The 26,253-nt window shown below is 46.2% G+C and overlaps 1 protein-coding gene across 2 annotated transcripts in view; it reads right to left on the bottom strand.

Annotated features, from left to right (window-relative positions):
- DOCK1 (dedicator of cytokinesis 1) overlaps window positions 1-26,253 on the bottom strand; it is a 544,913-nt gene that overhangs the window by 467,305 nt on the left and 51,355 nt on the right. For both annotated transcript variants that reach the window (XM_061162908.1, XM_061162909.1), the window contains exons 2-6: window positions 19,826-19,909; window positions 12,692-12,732; window positions 9,352-9,407; window positions 6,774-6,870; window positions 3,374-3,522 (exon numbers count right to left, since the gene is read on the bottom strand). In XM_061162908.1, coding sequence (XP_061018891.1) covers window positions 3,374-3,522; window positions 6,774-6,870; window positions 9,352-9,407; window positions 12,692-12,732; window positions 19,826-19,909 — 427 coding nt within the window. The remainder of the gene's footprint in view (window positions 1-3,373; window positions 3,523-6,773; window positions 6,871-9,351; window positions 9,408-12,691; window positions 12,733-19,825; window positions 19,910-26,253) is intronic.

Raw genomic sequence — 26,253 nt, 5'->3', positions numbered from 1 at the left:
GTCCTAGCAACTGAGTAGGGTTACTCTCACAGTATCAGGAAACATAGTTCTGAGAGGTCACTGTCATTTTAACTTAAAGTGTATGCCCTTGGAATTAAAAAAAAAAAAATTACCCAAATATGACTTCCATTGCCATAGTGACTTATATTCACAGATCTAGAAAGCCCAAATGAAATGTCTGTTGCTAATTACTACATGAACAATATGGACAGTTAAGCGCACACACGCTATGCACATACTGGGGGTGTGTGTGTATATAAATTTGTGGTATGTATACATGGCCACATGCACACCCATATGCCCAAATATATATACAGTTGGAGGTTGGGGAGAGGTGGGAGGGAGGAAAAGCTGAAGCAGAGAAACACTCACCACTTTCTCTGGTAGGTTCCATGGCACTACTTTCCTTCTACCTAGAGTCAGTTCTAATCCCTTAATTAGCCTATCAGAAGATTTTCAATAAAGACGTTCTATTGTTTCAACATGGAACATATGGAAGTCATCCACAGCAATGTTAAGAAAACTTTCTGGCCAGATGGCTAAATGTAGTGGCCAACTTAATACACAGGCAGCATCTGGCTAATAAATCTGTCCATCCTATATCTGGAAATGTTTTTTGGCAACAGTCTCTCCATTTCCCCTTAGGTGGTTTTTATCACGATTTTATTTAAAGAATAAACAAAGGTGACTATATAAAGTAAGAAACCAAGAGTTTTACAAACGGTGGTGTGTTCTTGTTTTCTTTTAATGAGACACGAGGATGTTAACCACAGATGCCTGTTACTTTGCCTTTGGGATTTTTCTTTTTATTGAAAGTCTATTGTTGTTCAGTCACTAAGTTGTGTCTGACTCTTTGTGACCCCATGGACTGCAGTGCGCCAGGCTTCCCTGTCCTTCACTATCTCCTAGAGTTTGCTCAAACTCATGTCCATCGAGTTGGTGATCCCATCCAACCATCTCATCCTCCGTCACTCCCTTCTCCTCCTGCCTTCAATCTTTTCCAGCATCAGGGTCTTTTCCAATGAGTCGGCTCTTCACATCAGGTGGCCAAAGTACTGGAGCTTCAGCTTCAGCGTCAGTCCTTGCAGTAAACATTTAGGGTTGATTTCCTTTAGGATTGACCGGTTTGATCTCCTTGCAGTCCAGGGGACTCAAGAGTCTTCTCCAGAGCCACAGTTCAAAGGCAGCAACTCTTCAGTGCTCAGTCTTCTTTATGGTCCAACTCTTGGCAGCAAATTTTTTATTTTTTTAACCATAAGACAAAAGAAAGCATCTTTTGAAATAAAGATAAATTCAATTAGAGAATGTCTTTCAACAGTTACAAGTCGAAGAGTTGACAAACTGACTTTGCAAAAAAGCCTCCACTTAGGCAAACTAACCCCTGCTTCTCTGTTCTGAAGGTCACACACCTGAACGCCCTGTGTGGATGAGTCTGATAACACGTCAGCAGGTTTAGTTTCCTGAGTCGTGCTGAACCACTGCACTATACTTGTGTACAGTGGATATGAGTTTCTTGGACAAAAATCTGTCTTGTTAAGGACTTGCATTTCCTATCCAAGTAGTAAATCACGTTTGGAAATACTTCCTTTCCTAACTAGATTATTCCATGACATAATGTATTTTGGTAGCTTCCCACAGCCAAATTAAGCAGGTGGTTTCTGGACATAAGTTCAAAACATGATACTCCAACAGGAAATAAAATCAAAGCTCCAGAAGTTTAGTTTTCAAGCAGGTGGTCTTGAAATGAGTTTCACTGCAACAACATCTAATATCCTATACCCAGAAGTCTCTGGCTTTCTGGGGGAAAAAAAAAAACAAAAACCTTCTCCTGTAGTTAATCCAAACACTACCTCTTACTGATAATGTAGCTTTTAGAAACTTTTCACACTTGAAAGTCTGAATTACCAGAAAGCAGAATTGTTATAATTCTGATTATACAAAATGCTTCTTTCCTTTTTCCAGGACTTCCCTGGGCTGAATGGCTCGGGGCGAAGCTGTCCTATTTTCTGAGCTTTATATTCTAACACATAAAATGAGGGGGTTGGACTGAGCCACTAGTTCCCCAATCTGCTGGCCATCACGGTCCAAGTCTATTTTTACAGACAGGGATTTCCAGTCAGCATTCCAGACGTGAGAATTCAGGATCTTAAGAAGTGGGTCCCAGCATTTTGAAAGTTTTCCAAGTGACTCTGATATAGACCAGCATCTGGGGATCGTGTGACCACATACTTTTTAAGGCTTCTTGCAGCTCTGGCATTATATTAACAAATAGTCGTCCAGTAGAAAAGGGCGTAGCCTCCTTCTGGTTACAGAACCTGGAAGGCCTGAGATGGCTATGCAGCAGAAGAGCGTGCCAACACTGGAACACGCACCTCGATGGGTGAGTAAGCACACCACTGCTAAGGGCACTCAAGCAGAGCTGGGCGGTGCCCTGCGATAAGAGGGAACTTTTGCATGAGACCTACTCTGATAGAACACTTATATGATCTTTATATCAGAAGTACAAATTTAGGGGGCTGGATTTTTTTTTTCCCAAAAGGTCTCACAAAACTACTAAGCCAAAGCACTGGTGCAGAAAACCTCTTACACATGGAGAAAAATCATCTTCCCGATAAAACATACTCGGCTGTTCAGACAGCAGTGATGTCCTCAGAGTGACATGGTAAGATGCCAGTGACCTGGACACAGCATAAACATGTCTGCCACCTCAAATGGGAGGCTCCTTGTAAACTCAGCTTGCGTCTCCTCCAACGTCTTCTTTTGGAGTTCTACCTGATTTTATTACCAGTTTTCATTCAAATCCACTGGGGAGTGAGACCATTCTGCTTTTGTGTCTTGGCCACGCATCACCCGATCCTGAAGTCTTGTGAGAAGACATGGTGAGGAGCAAATTCAACCGCACACAGGATGGCAGAGAAAAGAAAAAAAAGACTTGCTGGCTTTATTTTTGTTTGCCAAATCCGGTGTCCCTACACTGGTGACAAGTTCTACAGTGCCCTTTGAGGTCTCCTCCAACTTTCAGAACATAGGATTCCACAGAAAGAAGGCTGATGCCTGTTACTACACAAAGGGCCCTCACGTCTGGACTCAGGGTCAAATGCTGTCAGCAGAAAGGAAAATTTCCTGTTGCGAGAATCACTGTGATGGGGACAGGTTACCCCATCTTCTTGAAGAGAGTATGTTTCAACAATGACTCAGAAAACTCCGGATGCAATAGAAAACACCTCATCCTTTTAAGAAAGAAAACTGTGCCATTATATTGATGTTAGAAATTTTGTTTGTCATAAGATAGGATTTTAGTCTCCTAAAGGCTTACGGTGATGCCATTATATTGGTTAATGTAAGCATGAAATTATCTTTTGAACAAACAAACCTGTTTCCATAATCAATTTTGGCAGTGACCTTCTTCTTCAATTCCTTGAGCTCATCCTGGGGCAGAGTTCCAGAAAGAATCTGCGACCGCCACTCGATAAGGTCGTAGATCATGTGTCGAACGCTCCGGAACATCTCCCTGTTATCTTGCTAGACGAGGGGGGAAAACCAACTGTTAAGTTCTTGATTTAAAAGAGCACTGTGGTTGTTGTTTATGTCGGATTAATGGTGTTTTTAGCATGGAACTGAACACATTAGATGGAATTTGGTTCCCATGACACATGAAAAGATTACAAGGTATAAAAACAATGGATAATCTTCCATATTCAGGCCAGCGTTCCAGAGTATGTAGCCCTGCATCCAAAGTGGAGCAGGGCAGGATCTGCACTTGGAGCCCCAAAACCAGCCCGTGAGCTTCCAGTGTCTGGGCCAGGAATGGGCAACCCTTGAAGCTCCCCAAGGAAGTGCCCAGTCTACAGGTCTTGCTTAAGGAATCTTCAGAATGCCATTCGCCCCGATGATTCTCAACACTGAGAAACTCAACCCCGAGCCCTGGCTGTCAGCTGACTACACGAGGACCTGGTCCTAGGCTGTGGTGCATTCTGAACGTGCAGAGAGGCTTCTGCAAGAGGCAATATCTGGATCTACAAGCTCTTGGTGCATTTACACCAAAAGGGAAACACACATGAGATTCAAACTTCACACCTACTTCTCACTTTCTACATATTTCGAGGGATTTAATGGTACAAAGAAAAGCAAGTTTTCCAACAGCATGAGAACAATTCATCAAGAAAATGAAGGATTAACCAAAGGAAAACGAAACCAGTGGTTCTTCCCAAGAACAGAAATCTAGGTGAAATCCAACTATTTAGACTTATAAATAGTTTTAGAGTTATAAATCTAAATTTATAAAACTAAATCTATAAATAGATTTAGATTTATCTAAATCTGACATTTAGATAAAATTCTAAATGTCAGGGTGCCAAAAAAAATGTAAATGTGGTCACTGCTACCTTTTAAAATAATGTCTTCTCTGCATAGCTGAACTTCACACCTCCACTCTTTATAGCATTTGACCTTCTTTCTAGGAATTTCTAGGATCCCCTTCACTCATTCAGCCTATCACACCCTAACAGATTATTTTCCATCCTATGTGTTCTCCGTGTTAGTATCATCCTAATCTTAAATTCTTATTTATTTATTATTTATTGGCCATGCCATGTGGCTTGTAACATCTTAGTTCCTGACCAGGGATTGAAGCTGGGCCCTAGCAGTGAACGCACCAAATCCTAATTACTGAACCACCAAGGAAATCCAGTAATCTTGACTTCTTAAATGAAAACTAAATAATCAAAATTAATGGTTTATTCTAAAATTATGTTTGTTTCCCTCATCAATTCTCCTTGTCTATTTTCATAAAGCATTATCAAATAACTAAAATCCTTAATAATTTCCTAAACTTGTCTATTGCCACAGAGCAGAGGGAAACAGAACATATAAAAATATTATAAGCAACAAAAACACATGTGCATATGTATAACAAGCATATTTCTTTGGCTTTGCACAAACCTAACAGTGTAAACCCCTAAGAGGCAAGGGTAGACTTTTTCTTAAAAAAGGAAACCAGGTGATGGTTAGGAGTGTCTGTTAAGGAGCTGTATGACTAAAACTGTGTCCACCAACATATTAGTCAGCATCAACTCCTGTTTGTTTTGCCATATTTTTGTCTAAAAATTGCTAACATGAAATATCGACTCCAAAATTGCTCAGATTTACACAAAATATTCATGGTTAACTTTACGCCTCTAGGTTTTTGAGAACATTTGATGAACAATTACTGCAACTGCTTATTACTGTGTATTTATAGGAAACCACTGTATAATCAAAAGCAATGAGGCTGCCCAGAGAGCAGCTGTGGGACTGAGAAGTCTTCTATGTTCCCCAGAAACTGACGCATGACCTTCCCTCCAGTGTCCAAGCTTTGCGCTGACAACAGATGAGGAATCAACACCCTTAAGAGGAATACAGACCTAACAAAAGGTAATCTTCTGCAAATATGAATTTATGTGCAAAGAAAATGCCCCGGGGGGATACGAAATGGAAGGTGTCGGGGCCCCAACCCTGTCACATTAATAAGGCTTCTTTCACAATCCGGAGAACTGGGTATCTCGCATGAAGCCAAAATGGAAACCATCTGCCTCAGTCTAAACAGACACGCTGAGACCTCGAAGACCATGTCACTTTCTTCAAATGGTAAGAGGCATTATCTACAGGCAAACAATGGCTGATAGCAGCCATCACCCTCTACTGCATCCATGAAGATGCACCTGCGACAGTTTAAAGGCAGATTTTCATTTTCACGATCGACATATAAACTTGGAACTCCAGCTCTGGTGGCCTCAGTCGGTGTTCCAAAGTCTAAAAGCAGCCCAGTTCCCTTTTCAGTACAAGCAAAGGTGAAACCCACGGCCCCTTCCTCGACAGCCATGTCACTGCAATCAGCACGGCTGCATGTGACACAGAGCTGGTGGGAGGGTCGCGGTCCCCGAGGGTGGCCAGGCTACGGGGAGCAAGGCTGCCGAGCAAGACTCGCTCCCACACGTTCTGCTTCTGAGGGTCCCAGAAGAAGGAAAACTAAACCTTTGACTCAGCAGGGTTCAAAAGAGACCATTCTCTATTGCTAAGCTCTGATTCAAAATCCCATCTTCAAACCTACAGTCTATTATACAGAGTGAATTAAGTCAGAAAGACAAATATCATATATTAACGCATGCATATGGAATCTAGGGGCTTCCCAGGTTGGTGCTAGTGGTTAAAGAACCCGTCTGCCGATTCTGGAGACTTAAGAGACGCGGGATCAATCCCTGGGTTGGGAAGATCCCCAGAAGGAGGGCACGGCAACCCACTCCAGTAATCTTGCCTGGAGAATCCCATGGACAAAGGAGCCTGGCAGGCTACAGTCCATAGGGTCACATAAACTCAGACACTGAAGCAACAGCACGCATGGAATCTAGAAAGATGGTACTGATGAATCTATCCGCAGGGCAGAAATGAAGACACAGACATAGAAAACTGAATTGTGGACACAGGAGAGGAGAGGGAAGGGGAAGGGGAGAGGGGGACAAATTAAGAGAACAGCACGGAAACATATACATTACCACATATAAAACAGCCAGTGGGAATGTGTTTGTGGGACACAAGAAACTCAACTCAGTGTTCTGGGACAATCTAGTAGAGTAGGATGGGGTGGGAGATGGGAGGGGGCGTTTCAGGAGCCAGGGCACACGTGTAATGAATCACCTGTGACTGATTCACGCTGATGTATGGCAGAGGCCAACAAAATATTGTAAAGCGATTATCCTCCCATTAAAAAAAAACCCACAAGAGTCCCGTCTTCTCACCACATAGAGCTGCCTCCAGATGGTAGACCACTCTCGCAGGGTCGTGGTGACCTCCTGAATGAGGGGGAGGTCGCCTGGGATGACCGTTTCATGTTGCCTGGGAGGAAAGCAAAGGGCAGAGACAGCCGTGGCTTCATTAAACAGAAGGGCACCTTGCCAATTTCACACGCAGGCCACAGCGCGCAATATGGAAGCCAAAGGAGAGAAAACATACAAACAAGACCGAACCCACGGAGGTCTTCATCCGTCTCTAAGAGCGACAAGTAATTTCTGTACAGAGCCTGAGAACACTCATACATTACCCTCGTGGAAGCCGTCTACCTCACACGCCAAGGTAAGATGAAGGAGGCACATAATATCCCATCAGGACGTCAAGGTCTGACAAGTGGAAAGTGTATTCATAATATGTGTACCCATCTATTTTACAGATGCCATAAATTACCACCAATCTGCGTGGCATTAAAATGCAGGCTTGGGATAAGATAATTTTTTTTTAATATTTTCATCCTGCCTAAAACTCACTCTGTGATAATACATGAAGCGGTTATCCTTGGCAAAATATGGGCAAGGTTACAGCTTTCCAAGGTCCACAGGTGCCCTGGTCCCCAATTCTGATTATCCTCTTTCCCTTGTCTTTCCACCCCAGAAGGTTAACTCTTGCCTTATTCTTGACTCCTGATCTATTTGTGCCTTGCTTTTTATCCAATGAACCGCTGTTTTCCAGTTACCTGCTCTGGGTCAGGCATTGCACTAAGCAGGACTCCTAATATTTGGGTCTGAGTGAGAGACCGAATTTGGTGGCCTGGGAAGTAAGACCACCTGGGCCCAGAGACCCTGAACAGACAAGGCTCCCACCAACATGCAATGTCCAGGGGGCACTGAAATAGGTCCCTGAGGCCCAGACCTGTGGGCAGGACCCTGACTGTAGCTCACAACTGGGATTCAGGGCTGCAAGGACTCAGTGATGGTGGGGGTGGGGGGGGGGGGTCTCCAAGGAGTTCGTGAGAGAGGACCAGTCCCTCTGGAGAGGTCTGACCACGTGCACCAGCGGGAGCAGCAGGGACCAGGGAGGGGTGCACGGGAGACCGCCCCTCACAGGAGCGCTTTTAAGAACAAGCCTTTGATGGGACATCTTCAGTTTCTCTCACAGGACGTGACTGGTTCCCAGTGAGGATGTTGATGGAAGTGTGGTTCACTTCGCTCTGTGATGTCATCCTTACAAAGCCCCTCCACTCACAGTACAAGGACATCTGTCAGCGGCTGGGCTGCCTTCATCTCACAGAGCTTGAGTTCCAGGCGAGGTCCACTGGGCTCTTCCCGCTGGCCAGGAGGGACCTGGAGCTCAATGAGGCTTCAGTTTCCCACGTGGAGAGGACCTCACTTTACCCACTGCGTCCTGATCTCCACTCTGGATCCTTCTTACCTTCCTTCCTTAACTGGTCTGATCCATCTCTTGGACTAACTGCCAACTGGTTCTCAGTCTTAACCCAATGTCTGCCTGTCCATCTGTCTGGCGGGGTTTGACTGTACTTATCAAGAAATCAACACAGTCCCTTATACCCTTTTCTATTACTCTTCCTAATTACATTTCACATACACCCACCTGTGTACATCAACGGGCATTGAAAAAAAATGATTCCTATACAGCCCAGCACCCATACTGATCCTGATACAAACTGACGTAAAATACATCAAGAAAATATCTTATTCAATGTTGTTCACAGATTAGGGTAAAAAGTTTCAAAACTTTCCTTGTTTTACTTCCCCCTGAAATTTCACCTACAAAACAATCTCTCAGTAGAAAAAAAGACCCTCTTACAGTTCATCGCATTGATGCCTCTAAATTATTTTCCTTGTTTTAATGATGCACCATGGAACCTCAGAGCCCAACCTAGTCCTTCTCATATGTTAAAAGTACACTGCCTGGAAAAGCAATTTCGCAATCAGCCGCAGAGATGTGATTATGCAGTAATCATATGATTAGTAATTTTATCATTTACATATTTAATGGAGTGCAAAGATGTAGCAGAGACAAAAAAGGAAAACATTTTACTGTTCCTTCCTGCAAGTTCACACCTGGCTATTCATTTGCCATTCCCGCCTAATGGGTTCCTGTTCTACAAATGTCCTTTTAATGATCTTATACATCAGTTTTATGACCTCTAAGAAACATACATCACAATTAGGCAAAACGTAAATTCACACACACCCCAACCAAGCAACTGTTGCTTCTCTCTCCACTGAATTTGTATCACATCCTGCAAAGCCTTCCAGAAAAATGGATTCAGGGCTGGGGACTGTGCAGCCTTTGCTAGATGGGCAGCTCACAGAGGAAGAAGCAGGAATCCACATGGGGTTCTAGAAGGCTGACTGTGCTTCCAGTGCTGACTGAAGACTCCCTAAAGGCTCAAAGCCATGTTGTGGACAGCTCTAGATCAGAAGTTCCCCCCTTCCCTAAATTCCGGTCACCCTGGATCAAAGGCACCCACTGTCCAACCCCCAAAGTCGCCCTGCGAAAAGCAGCAAGGTCAAATGCAATCACTGCACGACTTCATTTAAACATCAAGACCAGACTCACCCTTTTCCTTCAACTATGGCTTCTTTAAGATGGATGTACGAAGCAGGAAATATACCCTTTGGGAGAAAAAGAGACAGGAGGTTGTAGTATTGATATGAATACTGACTGCCAATCAAAGAGCTGCCCACCCCCCACCCCCCTGCCAAAAAGGTGGAGGTGGGGATGACTGGATCACTATTAAATCTGTAAGCCTTTATGCTAAGTCACAGCATGTCACAGAAAACAAAGTGTGAAAGATGGCAACTGAATTCGCTTGTGTTTCAAAGAGGCTGCAAAAGTCTTAGAAGAAAACAGATGCACTCTGCTTGCAAAGGAAAAATCCCATGGGGCCTTCCAGTGTCTTCTCCGTAGGTCACACCTTGTTTTTACTTCAGACACAGGCAGATCAAAAGTCAACTGATGCCTAAAAACAATTTCTGATGACGGCCTCTGACAGCTCTTTCTTTTGAAATACTAAAATTGTCAACAGAAAGCGAGTTTACATGGTCAATCATCACATATGCACTGACTACTTATCTGACCCGCAGAGACTTTCTCATCAATCTCCAAACAGAGGGGGCCGTCCGATAAAATACAAAAATTAGGTACATTTCACCCAACCTGCCTGGCTCCGGTGGGGGGACATCAGTTGATGTGAAGATGGTGCTCAGCAACCCCCAGAAGAACAGCACACAAGGCCCAACAGACAATTCTGAGGGGACGGCTCCTCAGGAGGACTGTCAGTCCCGGGCACTGTACGTGAAGGGCCAGGAGCTTCCCCAAGAGTTTTGGACCTGCTTCCTGAGCAAGCACACCTCCCCTCCTGGAAGGAAGCGGAGGTGAGCACCTGGAGGGCAGGAGTGGGGCCCCGGGCGCGGGGGTCTCAGGCGGCGCGGGGGTCTCGGGCAGCACAAGACAAATAGGGTGCGGCTCCCTGAGATGCCAGGCACGCAGCAGGAAGTCAATCAGCAGGAAGGGTCACCTGCTATGAAAACAGGAGCTTCTGACTGGGTTTCCCAGGCTTCTGGCCCCAAAGAATTGACACAGGAGATCCAGAAACCACGCGACTCATCCTGCTTGGAAAGGGAGTGGGCACCGCTGGTACCCGCTCCTCCTGTCTACCAGGAAATAGGCTGCACTTCACGTAAACAAGAATTATCACAGAGAGGGCAGGAGTCAGACAGAAAGACAGAGGCTGGGCAACAAAGAGGACTAGGCGGACCAGCTGCGGGGACACCTTCAGATGCCCGGATGCACATTTAATGTCAGTAGGTGAGCACTGGTTGGGGGGTGGGGTACCTAAAGAAACGAGTCTCGTCCATGCCCACGTCCACAGCTAGAGACCTCCCTCAGTCTCAGTAAAGCTGCTCTCGACAATCATGGGGTCACAGAAGGGACAGTGGAAAAATGAGGCTGGACGCACCTGGAGGCTTGAAATGAGCAACTTCTTCAGCTGGGGTGATCAGGACTGGCCAGATCTAGAGCTCATTTGTGAACACCGGTAAAAGGATGCTTCCAGAACCCAGGGTCAGGGTGAGCGGGAGTCAAGCCCCTTCTCTGCCACTGCCTGAACTGGGTGGGCCAATGCAAAATCACAGCGTCTCTAAGCTGTCAGTTTCCTCAACTGCTAACGAAGGTTTCAGACGGAACAATAAACAGCCCCTGCCCAGCTCAATAAAGTCCTCAACTGTGGCTTTCTCAGATGAAACAGGTTTTCATCTGCAGGAAAACATTCTTATTTTTTTTTTAATTAAAGTATAGTTGATTTACAATGCTGGGCTTATTTCTGCTACACAGCAAAGTGACTCACTTATACATATATATTGTTCTTCATATTCTTGTCCATTATGATTTATCATAGGATATTGAATACAGTTCCCCATGCTATACAGTAGGACCTTGTAGTTTATCCACCCTATACGGACTAGTTCGCATCTGCTAACCCCAAATGATGGAAGAGACAGAGTGAAAACAGAACTTTCTCTGGAGAGAGCTATTCCTCCAGCCACCACGCTGGCATCTCCCTCGTTCAGACCTCAAGACTGCAGGTCATCGGACATGAGAGACTCACAGCCCAGTCTGAGCTCAGCAGCATCAGGATGGAGATCCTGGCTCCCATCTGCAGAGCTGGCTCGGCAGGTTACCCTAACAGCATCTCTCCCATCAGGACAGACTGCCAGAGAGCTCAGCCTGGACACCTCTGAAGTGACAGCGAACAGAGGATAGACACCCCCCACCTGTCCAGCAGGGCCTGGTTGCAAAGAGTCTGGGGAAAAAACAGAGCAAAAAGGCCCTGAGCTTGGAGAGCTGGCCTTCAACAGCCTTAGTCACAGGCTCAGGACCACAGGAGGAGCCCAGCCCAATAAGGAGATAATGAGAGGCCAAGTTAAGAAACAAAAGCAAAAGGAACCATCTGTCAAGCATAATTAGATTTTATAAGGTAACGTGGACGGCCTAACCACAGCTTAGAGTGAAACGGAACAGCCATCATTAGGTTTTGTGAAGCTAAGAATGGAAAAGCCACAACAGAACCACGTACGGGAGTGTCCACGGCAATTGCACGTCTTCGCCCCAGAAATTCAAACAACCACACATGCAAACTGTCCAGGAGGCAGTACCTCTTTCTTTGGCCAGCTGACGTCAGTGGTATAAAAATAATTACAAGCAAGAAGGGAAGAAGCCGGCATGAGCGCTGCAGATCTGCGAATATATCATTAAGGATAACGCAAGACTGAAAACCATGAGCGGCAGTCAGTCTACCCAGATCATTCTCTTACACAACCTGTACTTCGACAGGTTGCAGAACTCTACCAGGAAAAGAAGGTCTCAGCTCTCAGGACAACAGGTCAACATCACCCCACACAGCCCAGCCATTCACTCACAGACACAAAAGAATGAGTTCTACATACATGTGCTGTTCAGAAAACCATTTGGGGGTGGGAGGGATGAACTAGGAGTTTGAGATTAACATATATACACTACTTATATAAAACAGATAGCCAACAGCAATACTTGTTCCAACCAAGCACAGTATGGAACTCTATATTCTGTAATAACGTATAATGGAAAAGAATCTATAAAAGAATAGAAATACAAATACGTGTGTATCACTGAATCACGTTGCTGTATGCCTGAAATGAACACGACATTGTAAATCAACTATACTTCAATTAAAAAATAAAGTTTTTTAAAAAATTTTAATAAAGAAAACAATTCAGGGTAGCCCACATTTCACATATTTTCTTAATTCAGAGAAAGAGATGTACAAGGACAATGCTTAGGCTCCATGAGACAGAACTGATTTCTTCTCCTAGGGTGATTTATGAAGGGATATGTACTGTGGTTAATAATCGAGACTTACCTTCTTAGACTTTTTTCTTAAGGTGTAACCTCTGTACCACCCTAAACAAACACAAAGGTGAAACAGTTAGTGAAAGGGACATTAGAGGGTCCTAACAGCATCTTCCCATTGCCTGGAACTCAATCTGCAGAACCACAGGACCTGTCATAGAATTCAGTCATCCTAAGGTTTGCAGAGATGCTTTGGGTGTTTGTAGAGATCATCTCAAAACCAGGCGTGACGCCTGGGCAGATGCTTCACACAAAGAGCTCCAGCTCCTTCGTCTCCATTGCCCGAAGTGGTCCTGAGGGTAGCAGCTCCAGGAGAAGCCGCCCTTTGACCACGGAGCCCTGGGCAGGATCCGGGGTGCGCATTTTCCTGTCTGTCCCTCTGCCGGATGGAGCGGGGTCACTGCCAAGTGCACATACCAACACCCTCAGATCATCAACAGCGGCAACACAACAGAAATCCTATTGAGAGCTGACTTCCTCCCCCTTCGAGATGCAGGGGGGCCTGGGGGGTTACCCTGGAGCAGTCACATCGCACAAAGTGCTTCTGTGGCGAAGACTCGACCCCCAACAGGAAGCACCAGGCCCAGGAACACAGGCCCACTTACCCCTTCAGGGGCTGGCCTAGATTCAAGTTCCCATTCTCTCCACGTGGGAGGGCAAGCAAACAGCAGAAGACAGAGGCAAATGCCCAGCGGAAGAGACATTCAATGCCGGGCAGGATCTGACCACACCCTTGGCCCTCTGCTCAGGATGAGGGCAGAAATCGTCCCTGCCAGTGCTCAGGGGTCCACGGCTGGTCACTCACCCCCCACCGACTCTGCCACACACCGAATGTCTCCCAAAACACTCGAGGGTGCTTCAGGCCACCTCGCTCCAGGAAAGGCAATCAAAAGCCTAGACAAGTTCCACTATGCTCCCCGGGAGCAGGACACCACCCCCCAACAGAATGACAGACTTGAAAGCACCAGCTGGGTCAGCTCCCAGAGACTGACTAAATACTAGGGTTTTAAAGACGGCTGAGTGCTGAAGAATCAAAGCTTTCGAATTGTGGTGCTGGAGAAGACTCTTGAGAGTCCCTTGGTCTGCAAGGAGATCAAACTAGTCCATCCTAAAGGAGATCAGTTCTGAATATTCACTGGGGAGGACTGATGCTGAAGTTGAAACTCCAATACTTTGGCTACCTGATGTGAGGAACTGATTCTGAAAAGACCCTGATGCTGGGAAAGACTGAAGGCAGGAGGAGAAGGGGACGACAGAGGATGAGATGGTTGGATGGCATCACTGACTGATGGTTGGATGGCCCATGAGTTTGAGCAAAGCTCCAGGGGATGGTGGAGGACATCACATGTCAGAGGAGCCTGGTGTGCTGTAGTCCATAGGGTCACAAAGAGTCAGACACGACTTAGTGACTCAACAAAGTCACCAATCATAAAGTAACAAACCGTCAAATGCTGGAAATCAGGGATGCGTGAACGAAGGTGCCCAGAAACTGCAAATGGACCTGTATTCCACCAATGACCAGACACCTCTTCCATAGCAATGATTTAACAACCAGAGGAGGAGTGAAAGCAGGAAGTGATGGAGTTAAAATCCTCCAGGGATTATGAACAGACGCTTTCCGCGCGTTTCAGAAACGAAGCTGCAAATCGCCAGGAGCCTTGCGAAGGATTTGCTAAGACCAAGATTCGACCAGTGAACCCACTTCACTCCTGACAAGGCAACTACACGGTGATAAGGGGGCACGGGAGACAGAACATCAGGGTCTTGCTGTGTATTTGGAGGATTATCTCCTGATAGCCTTCCACCATCTCCCTGGGAGGTTTCCATCTGCCCAGCCACAATCAGTGTCCACCTGGGACGTGTTCATGGACAGAGAAACGGAAAAAGAGACAGGGTCGATGCAGTAAGCAGTTCAAAAGGCCATAGTTAACATAGAGGACTGCCCGCTTTCCTGTGATTTTAACCCTCCCGAATTTTCAGTATTACCATGCCCTTTCTTTCCTGAAACTGACATGGGGTGAATGTCCCAGAACATGTAAGGAAATACTTCCAAGGAATGAGAAAAAGACAGAGCCCAAGACAAAAATAAGCAAAGCTTATAAACACTGTAGAGAAGAAACCCAAAAGACTTACATATGAATGAAGAGATGGTCAAACTTACTAATAATCGGATTGAAACACATATCAAATCAACAGTTTAGAACACAATTAGATAGAGTGAGAAAAGTTCTAACACTGCAGGATTCAAGCAGCCCCGGGCACAGACAGCATAACCAGTGTGGGCAGGACCCTTCTTCCCCAGAGTATATATCCCCGCACCCCGGAGCTGCCACGCATCCAAAGACACTCACACACCTACCGCGCTCCGCGGGGCAGACGCAGGAGGTCCACAGCTGCACGACCGAGGGAGCAGGCGAGGGGCAGGACGAGTGCCCATCACTGGGGGGCTGGTTAGTGAAACGTGAGGGTCACACACAGCAGTGAGGGCCAGAGACTGAACGCTTGCAAACAGGGCTGTGTCTTAGATCACAGCACTGATAAAAAAGTAAAAACAGAATGAGCGTTTGTGTGTGTTAGTGGCTCAGTCGTGTCTGATTCTTGTGACCCCATGAACTGTAGCCCCTCCAGGCTCCTCTGTCCGTGGCATTCTCCAAGCAAGAATACTGGAGTGGGTTGCCATTTCCTCCTCCAGGGGATCTTCCCGACCCAGGGATTGAACCCAGGTTCCGTGCATTTCACAGGCAGATTCTTTACCGTCTGAGCCAAATGAGCACTACAACCACATTTATATACACAGAAATATATGCATGCCAGCCAGTACAGGCAACATAAAAATTCACTTCAAACACAGCAGAAGGGTTTCCCAGGAGGGATTAAAAAAAGATGAGGAGCCTTTTTCTTTTCCTTTGTGATAATAGATGGTGGTTTCTCTTATAACGGCTTTCCCAAGCAAAAAAGAAAACCTAGGGTTTCCCTTCTCAAGAATTTTTGCATGTTATTCCTTCTAGCAACTGAGCCCCCAGACTCTGTGCAAGAGGCCTCACCAGAGAGAGCAAATGCAGAAATAGATTAAATGCAATTATTTCTAACCTCCAAGAGCAGATTCCCCTAGGACAAGCAAGGCTTGAACCACAAGCAAGGGCAGAGACTGGGGATCAAGGAGAGAGGACAACCCCTCAAAGGCTTCATGGAGGGCAGCAGGAGGACATGAGAGGATGATGATCTGGCTGCTGCTCTGGGGGGGACAGGCCAGGCAGAATGGAGCCAGGAGCAGGGCGATGCATGGCTCGTCGAATTAACAAGCTGACTCCCTTTTGCAGGCAGGGTTCAACCAACCAGCTCCAAACAAGAGACACCTGCCCAACGGCAAGAACAGGTCAGACGTGGTCCTCAAAGTCAGAGAGGGCCCCATCCCGCCCAGGAAGACGGCGGCCACGTCGGCGCGCACAGCAGAGCGTTTCCTGCAGAAGGACCAGTGCACGCGCACGCAAGCGCAGGGCGGGTAGCAATGAAGACAGGACCAGACAGAACGGAGGAGGGGGGTGGGTGTCAGCGAGGAGCCCAGGGAGGAGTGCTCAGACAGAGTCTCCAAGGATGGCTCCAGGTTATAGTCAGGAGGGGGAGGGGGGTGGCGGGTGGGCAGGGCAGCCTCTGCAGAGATCCGCTCACACAGCATCTGAGAAGCCCCCAGCAGCAAGGCTAGGACACACCTGAGGAAAAGCCTGGGGCTCAGGTGAGACAGGGGCTTCCCAGGCGGCGCAGTGGTGAAGAATCCATCTTTCAATGCAAGAGACACAGGAGATGCCGGTTCGATCCCTGGGTGGAGAAGATCCCCTGGAGGAGGAAATGGCAACCCACTCCAGCATTCTCACCTGGGAAATCCCATGGACAGAAGAGCCTGGCAGGCTACAGTCCATGGGGCCGCAAAGAGGTGGACATGACGTAGCAACTAAACCGGCTGCCCATGCAGGGGACAGGGGTGCACTTCCTGGTCCCGGAAGATGCCCCATGCCGCAGGGCAACTAAGCCCAGGCACCACAACTGCTGAGCCCACGCGCTCTAGAGTCTGGGGGTCCCAACAAGAGAAGCCACCGCAGCGAAGAACAGCCGCCACTCGCTGCAAATAGAGCAAAGTCCACGCAGCGACGACCCAGCACAGCCAAAAATAAATAAAAACAGAAGCATTTTAAGTAGTTTAGGAATTGCCCTTTAAAAAAACAAAAGGACCTAATCCTATACATCGCCCTTATTAAAAAGGAGAAATAGGCACAGTCAAGCAGCGGGAGATCACCGCGTGATCCTGAAGACAGAAACCAGGGCATCGCACCTGCGGCAAGGAATGCCAATGAGGACAGCAAACGAGCAGAAGGCTGGAGAGACCCGTGGGGCAGCCTCGCGTTCTCAGGCCTGAGAAGCAACCAACCCTGCCGACACCCTGACCTTGAACCTTTAGCCCTTATAACTGTGACAGAACACATTCCTGTTGTTTAAACGCCCCACCGAGCGACCCCTTGTTACCTCCGCCCCAGGACACCCAGAGGCAGTCTTCACAAGACCTTCCGTTGACGGATGCTCGTGGAAGGAAAAGGGATGAAGGTGTGTCGTGGAAGAAAACAGATCATGATCACTTTGAAAAATCTGAATCAAGTTAGAGCGCTGTTGTTTTTTATCACAAGAGCACCTTCCTAATCTGGCGGAAATGCTGCCGTCCCCCTCAGCACAGCATACACCCCTTGGAGATCCTTCTGGAAATAAGCAGGTGGAAGGACCCGCACCTGCTTGAGCACTGGAGAGTCACTTTATCAACATCAGCGACCTGGGTTCATGTCTCCTGTCTGACCTGGACACTGCTTACAGGCAGGGACATACCCGAAAGGACCCCTCAAAGTTCCGCCCACCTCCAACGGTGACCTGGAAAGTTTTCTTTGCTCTCTGCTCCAAGCCTCCAAGAGCCTGAGACGGACAAATTAACCATAACTTGCAGGTAAACTTGTTCTCTGACCCTGAATATGAGGAGTGATCATTTAGAAATCATATTCTCTGAAGCAATCCCAGCAGTATCCTACCCTAAACAAGATCACAGAGAAAAAGGAAATGAAATTTGACAAACGGAAATAAATTTTCTTAGGGGGAAAATGTGGAAGGGGCTGAGAAGAAGAGAATGCCACAGGCTAACACAATCCACAAAATTTAAACAGAACGAGAGCAAAGAGCAGAAAAACAATTATTCCATTGTAATCCAATGACAATCAAGTCACCAAGTTTTCCAAAAGCAAAACTGTGTTCCCCCTACACATTTCTCTGATCGGACTGTAACTAAAACCAAAAAGGCTGTTGTCAAAGAAGGGGAATTGGTTTTCCGTTACAGGGTCTTTGCAAAGACTGGAATACTGTAATCAGCACTTGGAAGATGGATGAGCCCAGAAACCAAATCCTCGCTAAAGACTCCTTCATCATGATGTTGGCCAAAACATCAATGCCTGCCACCATTTTTGTTTAAGTTAAACGTACAAAGAGGATCATCGACTAGCCGAAGGATTCTCCTGTTTAAAGAGTGCATTCTTCCTACGAAGCAAAGAACGAGAAGTCACGGCCCCCACTACCCAGGCTGCACAGGAAATTGCTATCTATTCAGGAATGACATCACTGTCCACTGTTTATTAACCAGGATTTCAAATGCAGCTGACCCGGGGCAGAAATTTTAAAAAAAGATATAAGAGCGTTCTTCCCTTGAGATCAGAAAAGTGTCTGAGATGAGAGGTTTGATTCTTAACCTCTAGCTAATTTCTCTGTTTCCTCCCAGCCACTGGCCATATAAACTGGGGGCACATAAGGCAATCCAAGTGTCAGCTATAAAAACTGAAAATAAGCAGAGGGTACTCATTCACATGGCAAGGAGCACGTCTATTTCTGCATCACATCCGCTACCAGGCATACGCCACGGAAGCCGATTTCCACCCGCAGTGGGACATTTTTTAGGGTAAAAGGTGCAAATGAAATGGAATTCCAAGCCAGATGGGGAAGTAAGGGACATGGACATAGGTGTTTTAATGGGTTTGTGCTTCTCCAGGAACACGGGAGCAAGTTGCAGCTTGCCTGATGCAGAAGCCGAACGAGGCATCACTCGTGTGCAAAGAGGATTCCGAAGACTGAGTGTGAAGTTCAATCTGTGATTACTACGGGATGTCTGCAGTTTTCTCTCCCCACTCCTCCAGCCCACCTCCTCCTGGGAGGGGTCTGGCTAAACCTGATCTGAAAGCAATTTTGCTGTGGAATTACCAATTTTAATCAGTTCTCTTTATTCCTTTGTTACATGGGAGTCACCCTTCCAACAGGAAATAGGGCCACCAGTGCTACCACACAATCTCACAAAACATCCAGATGTGAGGAATCTAACATTCAAGCCCATCATTGCTTCTTTTCTGTGCAGCGATAAGCCACAGCATAAAATGAAAGGGGGCCCGTTTTAATGATTTGCGAAACACTAACATGAAAACCAACTGCCTGAAAAACCAAGGACACTGGAAAACCACTGTCACCGACCAGGGTATTCATCGGATAATTACAACAAGTGCTTCACTGGACCACATCGCACGTAGCGGGAAACAATCTCTGCTCACCCCTCAGAAAATGGGGACACAGATTTTTTTAAAAAGGATTTAAGACATGATAATTTTGGTTCCTGTCAGCAAGTTGTTAACAAGTCTAAGTGAGAACATAAAAAGTCTTACCATTCACATCAGACACCTCAAAACACTGAGCCAAACGCTAAAATACCTTAAATGTATTTAAAAAAAAAAAATTTTTTTTTCAAGCAGTCAGTTATTAACTGTCAAGATGTATATACATTCATTTGCAAAGAAAGGAAACAATAGTGTTTTAAAATAATGAAAACGACCATTTCAACAGAAAACTCTAGAAGTTAAAAATTTAGGAGTTTAATTTTAAGTTCATCTTAATTTTGTCTAAAAATGACTTCAATAACAGATAACCTCACCGCTGCCCGCTCCTGACATAGCATCCATTGTGCAAGAAAAGCAGCAGTTAAGTGCTTTCCTAACAAGGTAGTGATTGGCCCATGAGGTTCTGAAAGTGTCCTAACCACACCAGTTGTGAAAGGAAACACACCAAAATAAATACGCACCTTCATATGTCTCCAGGATGTGCACGGCGTCTCCTATTTGTAAAGAAAGTTCATCCGCTCCCCGAGCATCATAGTTATAAAAAGCTGTTCAGAAAGAAAACAGCAAAGAAGCTATTTAGTAAAGACGAGATTAAGCTGGCTTGTTTCTGCCTCTTTTTAAGACTGAAATAGTCTGCCTTTGCCAGGATCATCCTCTCTGATATCCACAAAAGGAGCCTTTCCTTTCAAGGGTCCTCTGATTAAAGTAGAAGAAATTCATAACCACTCATGACACCAGGCAAGCACAAGTGGTTTACTGTGGTAAAACGATGTGAAATTTGCCTTTTTAATCATTTTTGAGTGTACACGTTGGTGACATGAGCTACATTCATAATGCTGAGCTCCGTTACCACGATCAATTTCCAGAACTTTCCCGTTACTCCAAACAGAAACCCCATAACCATGAAGCAGTAATGCCTCACCCCTCCCCCTGCCAGCCTACTTTCTGTCTCTGTGAATCTGATTGCTCCAGCCACCCTAGCAGTGAATCACAGAATATTATCCTTTTGTGTCTGGCTTCTTCTGTGCTGGGCTGTGCTGAGTCCTCAGTCGTGTCTGACTCCTTGCTACCCCATGGACTGGGGCCCGCCAGGCTCCTCTGTCCACAGGGATTCAGGCCAGAATACTGGAGTGGGTTGCCATGACCTCCTCCAGGGGATCTTCCCAACCCAGGGATCGAACCCAGGTCTCCTGCATTGCAGGCAGATTCTTTACCGTCTGAGCCACCAGGGAAACCCAAGAATACTGGAGTGGGTAGCCTTTCCCTTCTCGAACAGATCTTCCTGACCCAGGAATCGAACCGGGGTCTCCTGCATGGCAGGCGGATACTTTACCAGCTGAGCTACCAGGGAAGCCTGTGGCTTCTTCTACTTAGCACAGTGTTTTCAAGGTGCACGCACATTGTTCCACGGATGAGAACCTCATTTCTTGTCACAGCAGAGTAACGTTTACAATAGGAAGAAAACTGAAGCTATTGTCAACAACATTTCAATTGTCACTTCATATACTATCATATATTTCCTTTCACAGACTTTTCCACTAGATGACTTTTTCCTGTCTATAGTCAATGACACATGGACTGAGTATTCCTTGAAAATCAAATTGATTTTAAAAGTATCATAGAGCCAAAGATGCTATTAAGTCCAAAAAAAACTACATTACAATCAAATAGGCAAAAATATGTCTTATGTTAAGAAGAAATCCTTCAAATTGACAGTACACAACACATGTCTGAAATCCCAAACATTTATCTGACATAAAGCAGTTCTGTTCCTCCTAGCTGAGCATGCAAAAGTCATTCCATTAAATTCAGGCCATGCTTTTGCTCAAGAATGTTGATAAAGGGAAATACCACAGTGAAAACTACCAAATATTCAGTTAGCCCACTCTCACTTTAAAAAATTACAGTGATGTTATTCCTTCCCAATGGATTCTACCTTAAAAGATTTTTCAGACTTGAGGTAAATAAAACTCATCAAAACATTTCCTCAAGCAGGATCAAACTCTCACCCATCCATCCTGAACACCCTGCTGGACTAGACCGTCCTTTACAGGCACTGTTAACAGGTCCATCGCTGGAATTCTCCCTGATCACATGGCGTGCAAACTTCTCATGCAAGCATGGGGGGCCCTCCACCATCTGACCGACCACCTGGCCTTCCTTCCAACCATCCGCTCCTGGTCCCTGTCCCTATTTCTCCCTGAAAGAATCTGCCCATCCCTGTGTGTCCCTCCTTAGTCTTCCCCCACCAACGGGGTCTTCCCAGCAATGTCCCCTCTTTCAGAGGGCCAACTCCAAGTATGTGTTGGCTCTTTGAACCCCTTTCTGCAAAAATACCCAGCACCACAGCACACTTCCTGTTGCAGCTCCATAACCAAGCTATTCAATGTGTTTGTGGTCTCTGGAAGCAGAGAGAATAGGCAAGGTACCACCTCCATCCCTGTAGACCTGAGTGGCCTCCAGCAAATGATCTACCTCTCCCTCTTCAGCTTCCCCAGTTGTAAAATAAGGAGACTGATTTCTACCTCATAGGAGCGCATGAGTACTTTGTGTCTTAAAGAAAATAATGCTGCCTACGGCTCTGTTGATTTGATGCAATGGGTTGCCCCCAGTAAACAATCATGCTTAGTCACTCAGTTGTGTCTGACTCTTTGCAACCTCATAGACTGTAGCCCACGAGGCTCCACTGTCCATGGGATTCTCCAGGCAAAGATACTAGAGTGCGGTACCATTTCCTTTTCCAGGGAATCTTCCCAACCCACGGATCAAACCTGTATCCCCTGCCTTGCAGGCAGATTCTTCACCATCTGAGGCACCAGGAAAGCTGTAAACACTCAGTAAATTGTAAATCTTTTTATTGTGTTTGGGGGTATTTTGTTTTTACTGCTATGAAGATTTCTCTTACTACCAGAATCCTTTTTTAAAAATCCAAAATGAGCAGGTTATCACACGAACACGAAAATTATAAAACATCAGTAACCATACATACGTAGAAAATTCTATTTTCCCAGGTATTTTCCTATATTTTCACCCAAATTCATAAAATTTAAATGGCCTCAACTGACATTAATGGTTATTAGAAGTTATTAAGTTTATTAAGCATTTTATGGTGAATCTTTAACAAGAAATAACTGCATTAGAGAAAGGAAGCTCAGAACATATGCCAGCCTCTCCCAGCCCCGAAAAACTACTTCCAAAGCCTTTAGAAACCATAAATGCATTTATCACCATTCTTAACAGCATCCCTGCCAGCACGCCTATTCTATTACTGATGCAGAAAAAAAAAATAAACATGTCAAAAACAATACAAATAAAAGAAAATGAACACGTCCACTGTAAATACATTCAGGTCTATGTGAATTTGTAAGGCCCACACACAATAACCTTTAAGTAGTGGCCTCTCCATCTCTGAAGTAGGCAGAAAGGCAGTTGTGAAAAGCTCATACACGAATAGAAACAATTCTGAGACTCCCCTGGTGATCCAGTGGCTAAGATTCTGCGTTCCCAATGCAGGGGTCCCAGGTTCAATCCCTGGTCAGGGAACTAGATCCCACATGCTGCAACTAAGACCTGGTGCACGCAAATAAATAAATATTTAAAAAATAAATAAATAAAAGTAGTGGAGGGTCACAAAGAGTCAGACACAACTGAGCATGCACGCACAGCGGAGATTTAAAGAAATAAACTCAACTGATTCACAACCTTAAAAACAAAGGTTAGAGACATTCCACAATTAACTATGAAAGTGTGAGTCACTCAGTCGTGTCCAACTCTTTGTGAGCCCATGAACCGCAACCCACCAGGCTCCTCTGTCCATGGGATTTTCCAGGCAAGAATACTGGAGAGGGTTGCCATTTCCTCCTCCAGGGGATCTTCCTGATTATGAAATGAGCATTAAAGACCACAACTTCACAGATGAAGGGGAAGGGGGCCTCAGAGGGTTTATGCCATGTGGCCTCAAATGACACAGCAGAGCCTGAACCACAACACTGGCCGCCCTGCCCACAGCCTCAACAATCCCACGTTTAAAGGCAAATCAAAAGACTTGACTATATGTTGATACAGTGTTGAACAAGGAAGCAGGAGGGCGGGGAAAATGTGACAGACAGAAGAATGGCCCCAGAGACGTTCACAGAATCCAGAAGCCTGTAAGGCAAACGGGCCCGTGGCCAATGAGATGCACTTAGAGATCTAGAGATGGGGGTGCTGGTCCGAGGTTATCCGGGGGGCCCAGGGTAATCCCAAGGTTCCATGAGAGGGAGACTGGAGAGTCACACGAGACATGACCACGGAAGCACAGGTCCAAGTGGAACAAGGCAGGGGCCGCGAAGCAAGGAATACTGGCGCCTCGAGACACGGGAGAAGGCGAGGAAACGACCCTCCCCGGAGCCGCCAGCAGGAACACAGGCTTGCCTGCCGCAACCTTGATCCTTTTCACCGTCCAGAACTGTAGGGTTATACATCTGCATTGTTTTAGACCCCTTATTTTGTAATTTGCTACAGCAACAAAAGGAAAGCCATACAAGGAGACACGCGGAAAACTATTTAAAGGTGGTCTTTTGTGCGTGATTCATTCACTGCTGAGCAGGGCCCCCAAGTGCAAGCATCTGAAATGGATGAGTCTGCGGGCTGAGGGTCCCCAATTCCTGGGTGATACAAAAATGAGAACAACGCAGTGAATTTTTTCATAAATAAACCCAAAGGTATTCAATGTAAAAGACTATGCCCTACTCTGATCACCTGACCTTTCAAATCTGCCCCTCTTTTGGAAGAGGCGGGTAACAGCCGAGACGAGAAAGACCAGAGGCATCTTCTCCTTTACGAAGGACACTGATGATGGATGGCACCTGGGTTTTCAAATGTCTTTACACGACACGAGCACAGAGACGGCGGCCTTCCTGACATCTGTCTTCTTTATCTCTCTGGTCTGTTAAGAGGCGGGAACACCCCCACAAGACAACAGGGTAATCACGCCTCCATTCACAGCTTCGGAGAGAGCGGCCATCGCCTCCCTCTGGCTGGTGGGCGTACACTTAATCGATTCCCCCTCCTCAAAGACATTTACCTTTTTTAATAGCCTGACTTGAGATGGGTGTCACTGGGTATAAATGGACCTTCACGTGAATTTCTCAATCCTGGACCACAGAGCCCAGCGTAGCAGCTTAACTTGATATTTGTGTGAAAAGTGAAATGGGAAACGGAGGTGGAGATGGACCCAACTCGAAGCTCCTTTCTCAGGACACAGGTTTGTTTTCTTTTGGGAAAGGGGAGGGATTTTGTTTTTTTTGTTTTTTTCTCTCAAAAGAGGCAGCAGCAGCCCAGAGTGAGGAAGCGCATGGGTCTTTTCTTCCAAAATAAAAAATGAGCACCATGGTCCATGCTCCACACAGCTTATATGCATCAGAGATGTTGAAAAGCCAAAGTCATCTCTGCTCAGTCTCCTGATCAACCTAAAAAAAGGCTGCCTGGGAACAGAAGGAAAGAACTGTGGTTCATAAATCAGACAGGAGGGCTGCTATTCACATCAAGACTTTTAATAACACTGATGGTGATGATACGGGAGATGAAGGTGGTGATGACGGTGATGGTGGTGACGATGATGAAGCTGACGGTGGTGGTGGTGAGGGTGACGAAGCGGACGGTGGTGGTGGTGAGGGTGACGAAGCGGAGGGTGGTGGTGGTGAGGGTGACGAAGCTGACGGTGGTGGTGGTGAGGGTGACGAAGCTGACGGTGGTGGTGGTGACGGTGACGAAGCTGACGGTGGTGGTGGTGAGGGTGACGAAGCTGACGGTGGTGGTGGTGACGGTGACGAAGCTGACGGTGGTGGTGGTGAGGGTGACGAAGCTGACGGTGGTGGTGGTGAGGGTGACGAAGCTGACGGTGGTGGTGGTGACGGTGATGAAGCTGACGGTGGTGGTGGTGAGGGTGACAAAGCTGACGGTGGTGGTGGTGAGGGTGACGAAGCTGACGGTGGTGATGGTGAGGGTGATGGTGATGGTAATGATGGTGAGGATACTCTCTGGGCTGGCCAGTGGGCTAAGAGCTTCCCACCTGGGAAGCCCAAGTCACATGTGCAGCTAATTCAACCCTCCCAACAGTCCTAGAAGATGGAGCTAGAATTTTCCCCATTTCCCTCATCAGGGTTTATAGCAGCTCAGAATCGGCCCATACATGAGCAGCCAGAGGCCCACCTGGATGAGGGGCCAGAAATGCCAAACCCCTGCAGGGTCTCTTCCTCAACCCTACCCCTCTCTGAGCCTCATGTTGCCCTCCTGATGGCTCCCTGAAAATTCCAACATCCAGCCTGCATCAATGACAGGCAAACATGTCCAGGCATTCCTCAAGTCCACCAGAGTCTAAAACATCAGGCTAGTGGATTTCACATTTCTTACACAGAATAACCCAAGCTGGGGTAATTCCAGAAATGCAAGACTGGTTTAACATCCAAAAACCAATCAATTAATTCACCACATTAACAACAGTAAATAGTAAACAATCACATGATCGCCTCATCTGGCATAGAAAAAGAATTCAGTGAAATTCAAATCCTATTCAGGGAAAAACAACCACAAAAAAACTATTTGACTATTCTGACATTTGTTATTATGGTTCAGTCATTCAGTCATGTCTGACTCTGGGAGACTCCATGGACTGCAGCACGCCAGGAATCCATCCTTCCTTATCTCCCAGAGTTTGCTCAAAATCATGTCTATTGAGTCAGTGATGCCATCCAACCATCTCATCCTCTATCACCCCGTTCTCTTCCTGCCTTCCATCTTTCCCAGCATCAGGGTCTTTTCCAATGAGTCAGCTCTTTGCATCAGGTAGCTCCAGGTATTGGAGCTTTAGCTTCAGCACCAGTCCTTCCAATGAATATTCAGGATTGAT

The sequence above is a fragment of the Dama dama genome, chromosome 15 (assembly GCF_033118175.1).
Source record: "Dama dama isolate Ldn47 chromosome 15, ASM3311817v1, whole genome shotgun sequence".
In the NCBI taxonomy this organism is placed as follows: domain Eukaryota; kingdom Metazoa; phylum Chordata; class Mammalia; order Artiodactyla; family Cervidae; genus Dama; species Dama dama.
This window is presented reverse-complemented; position numbering and strand designations above follow the sequence as displayed.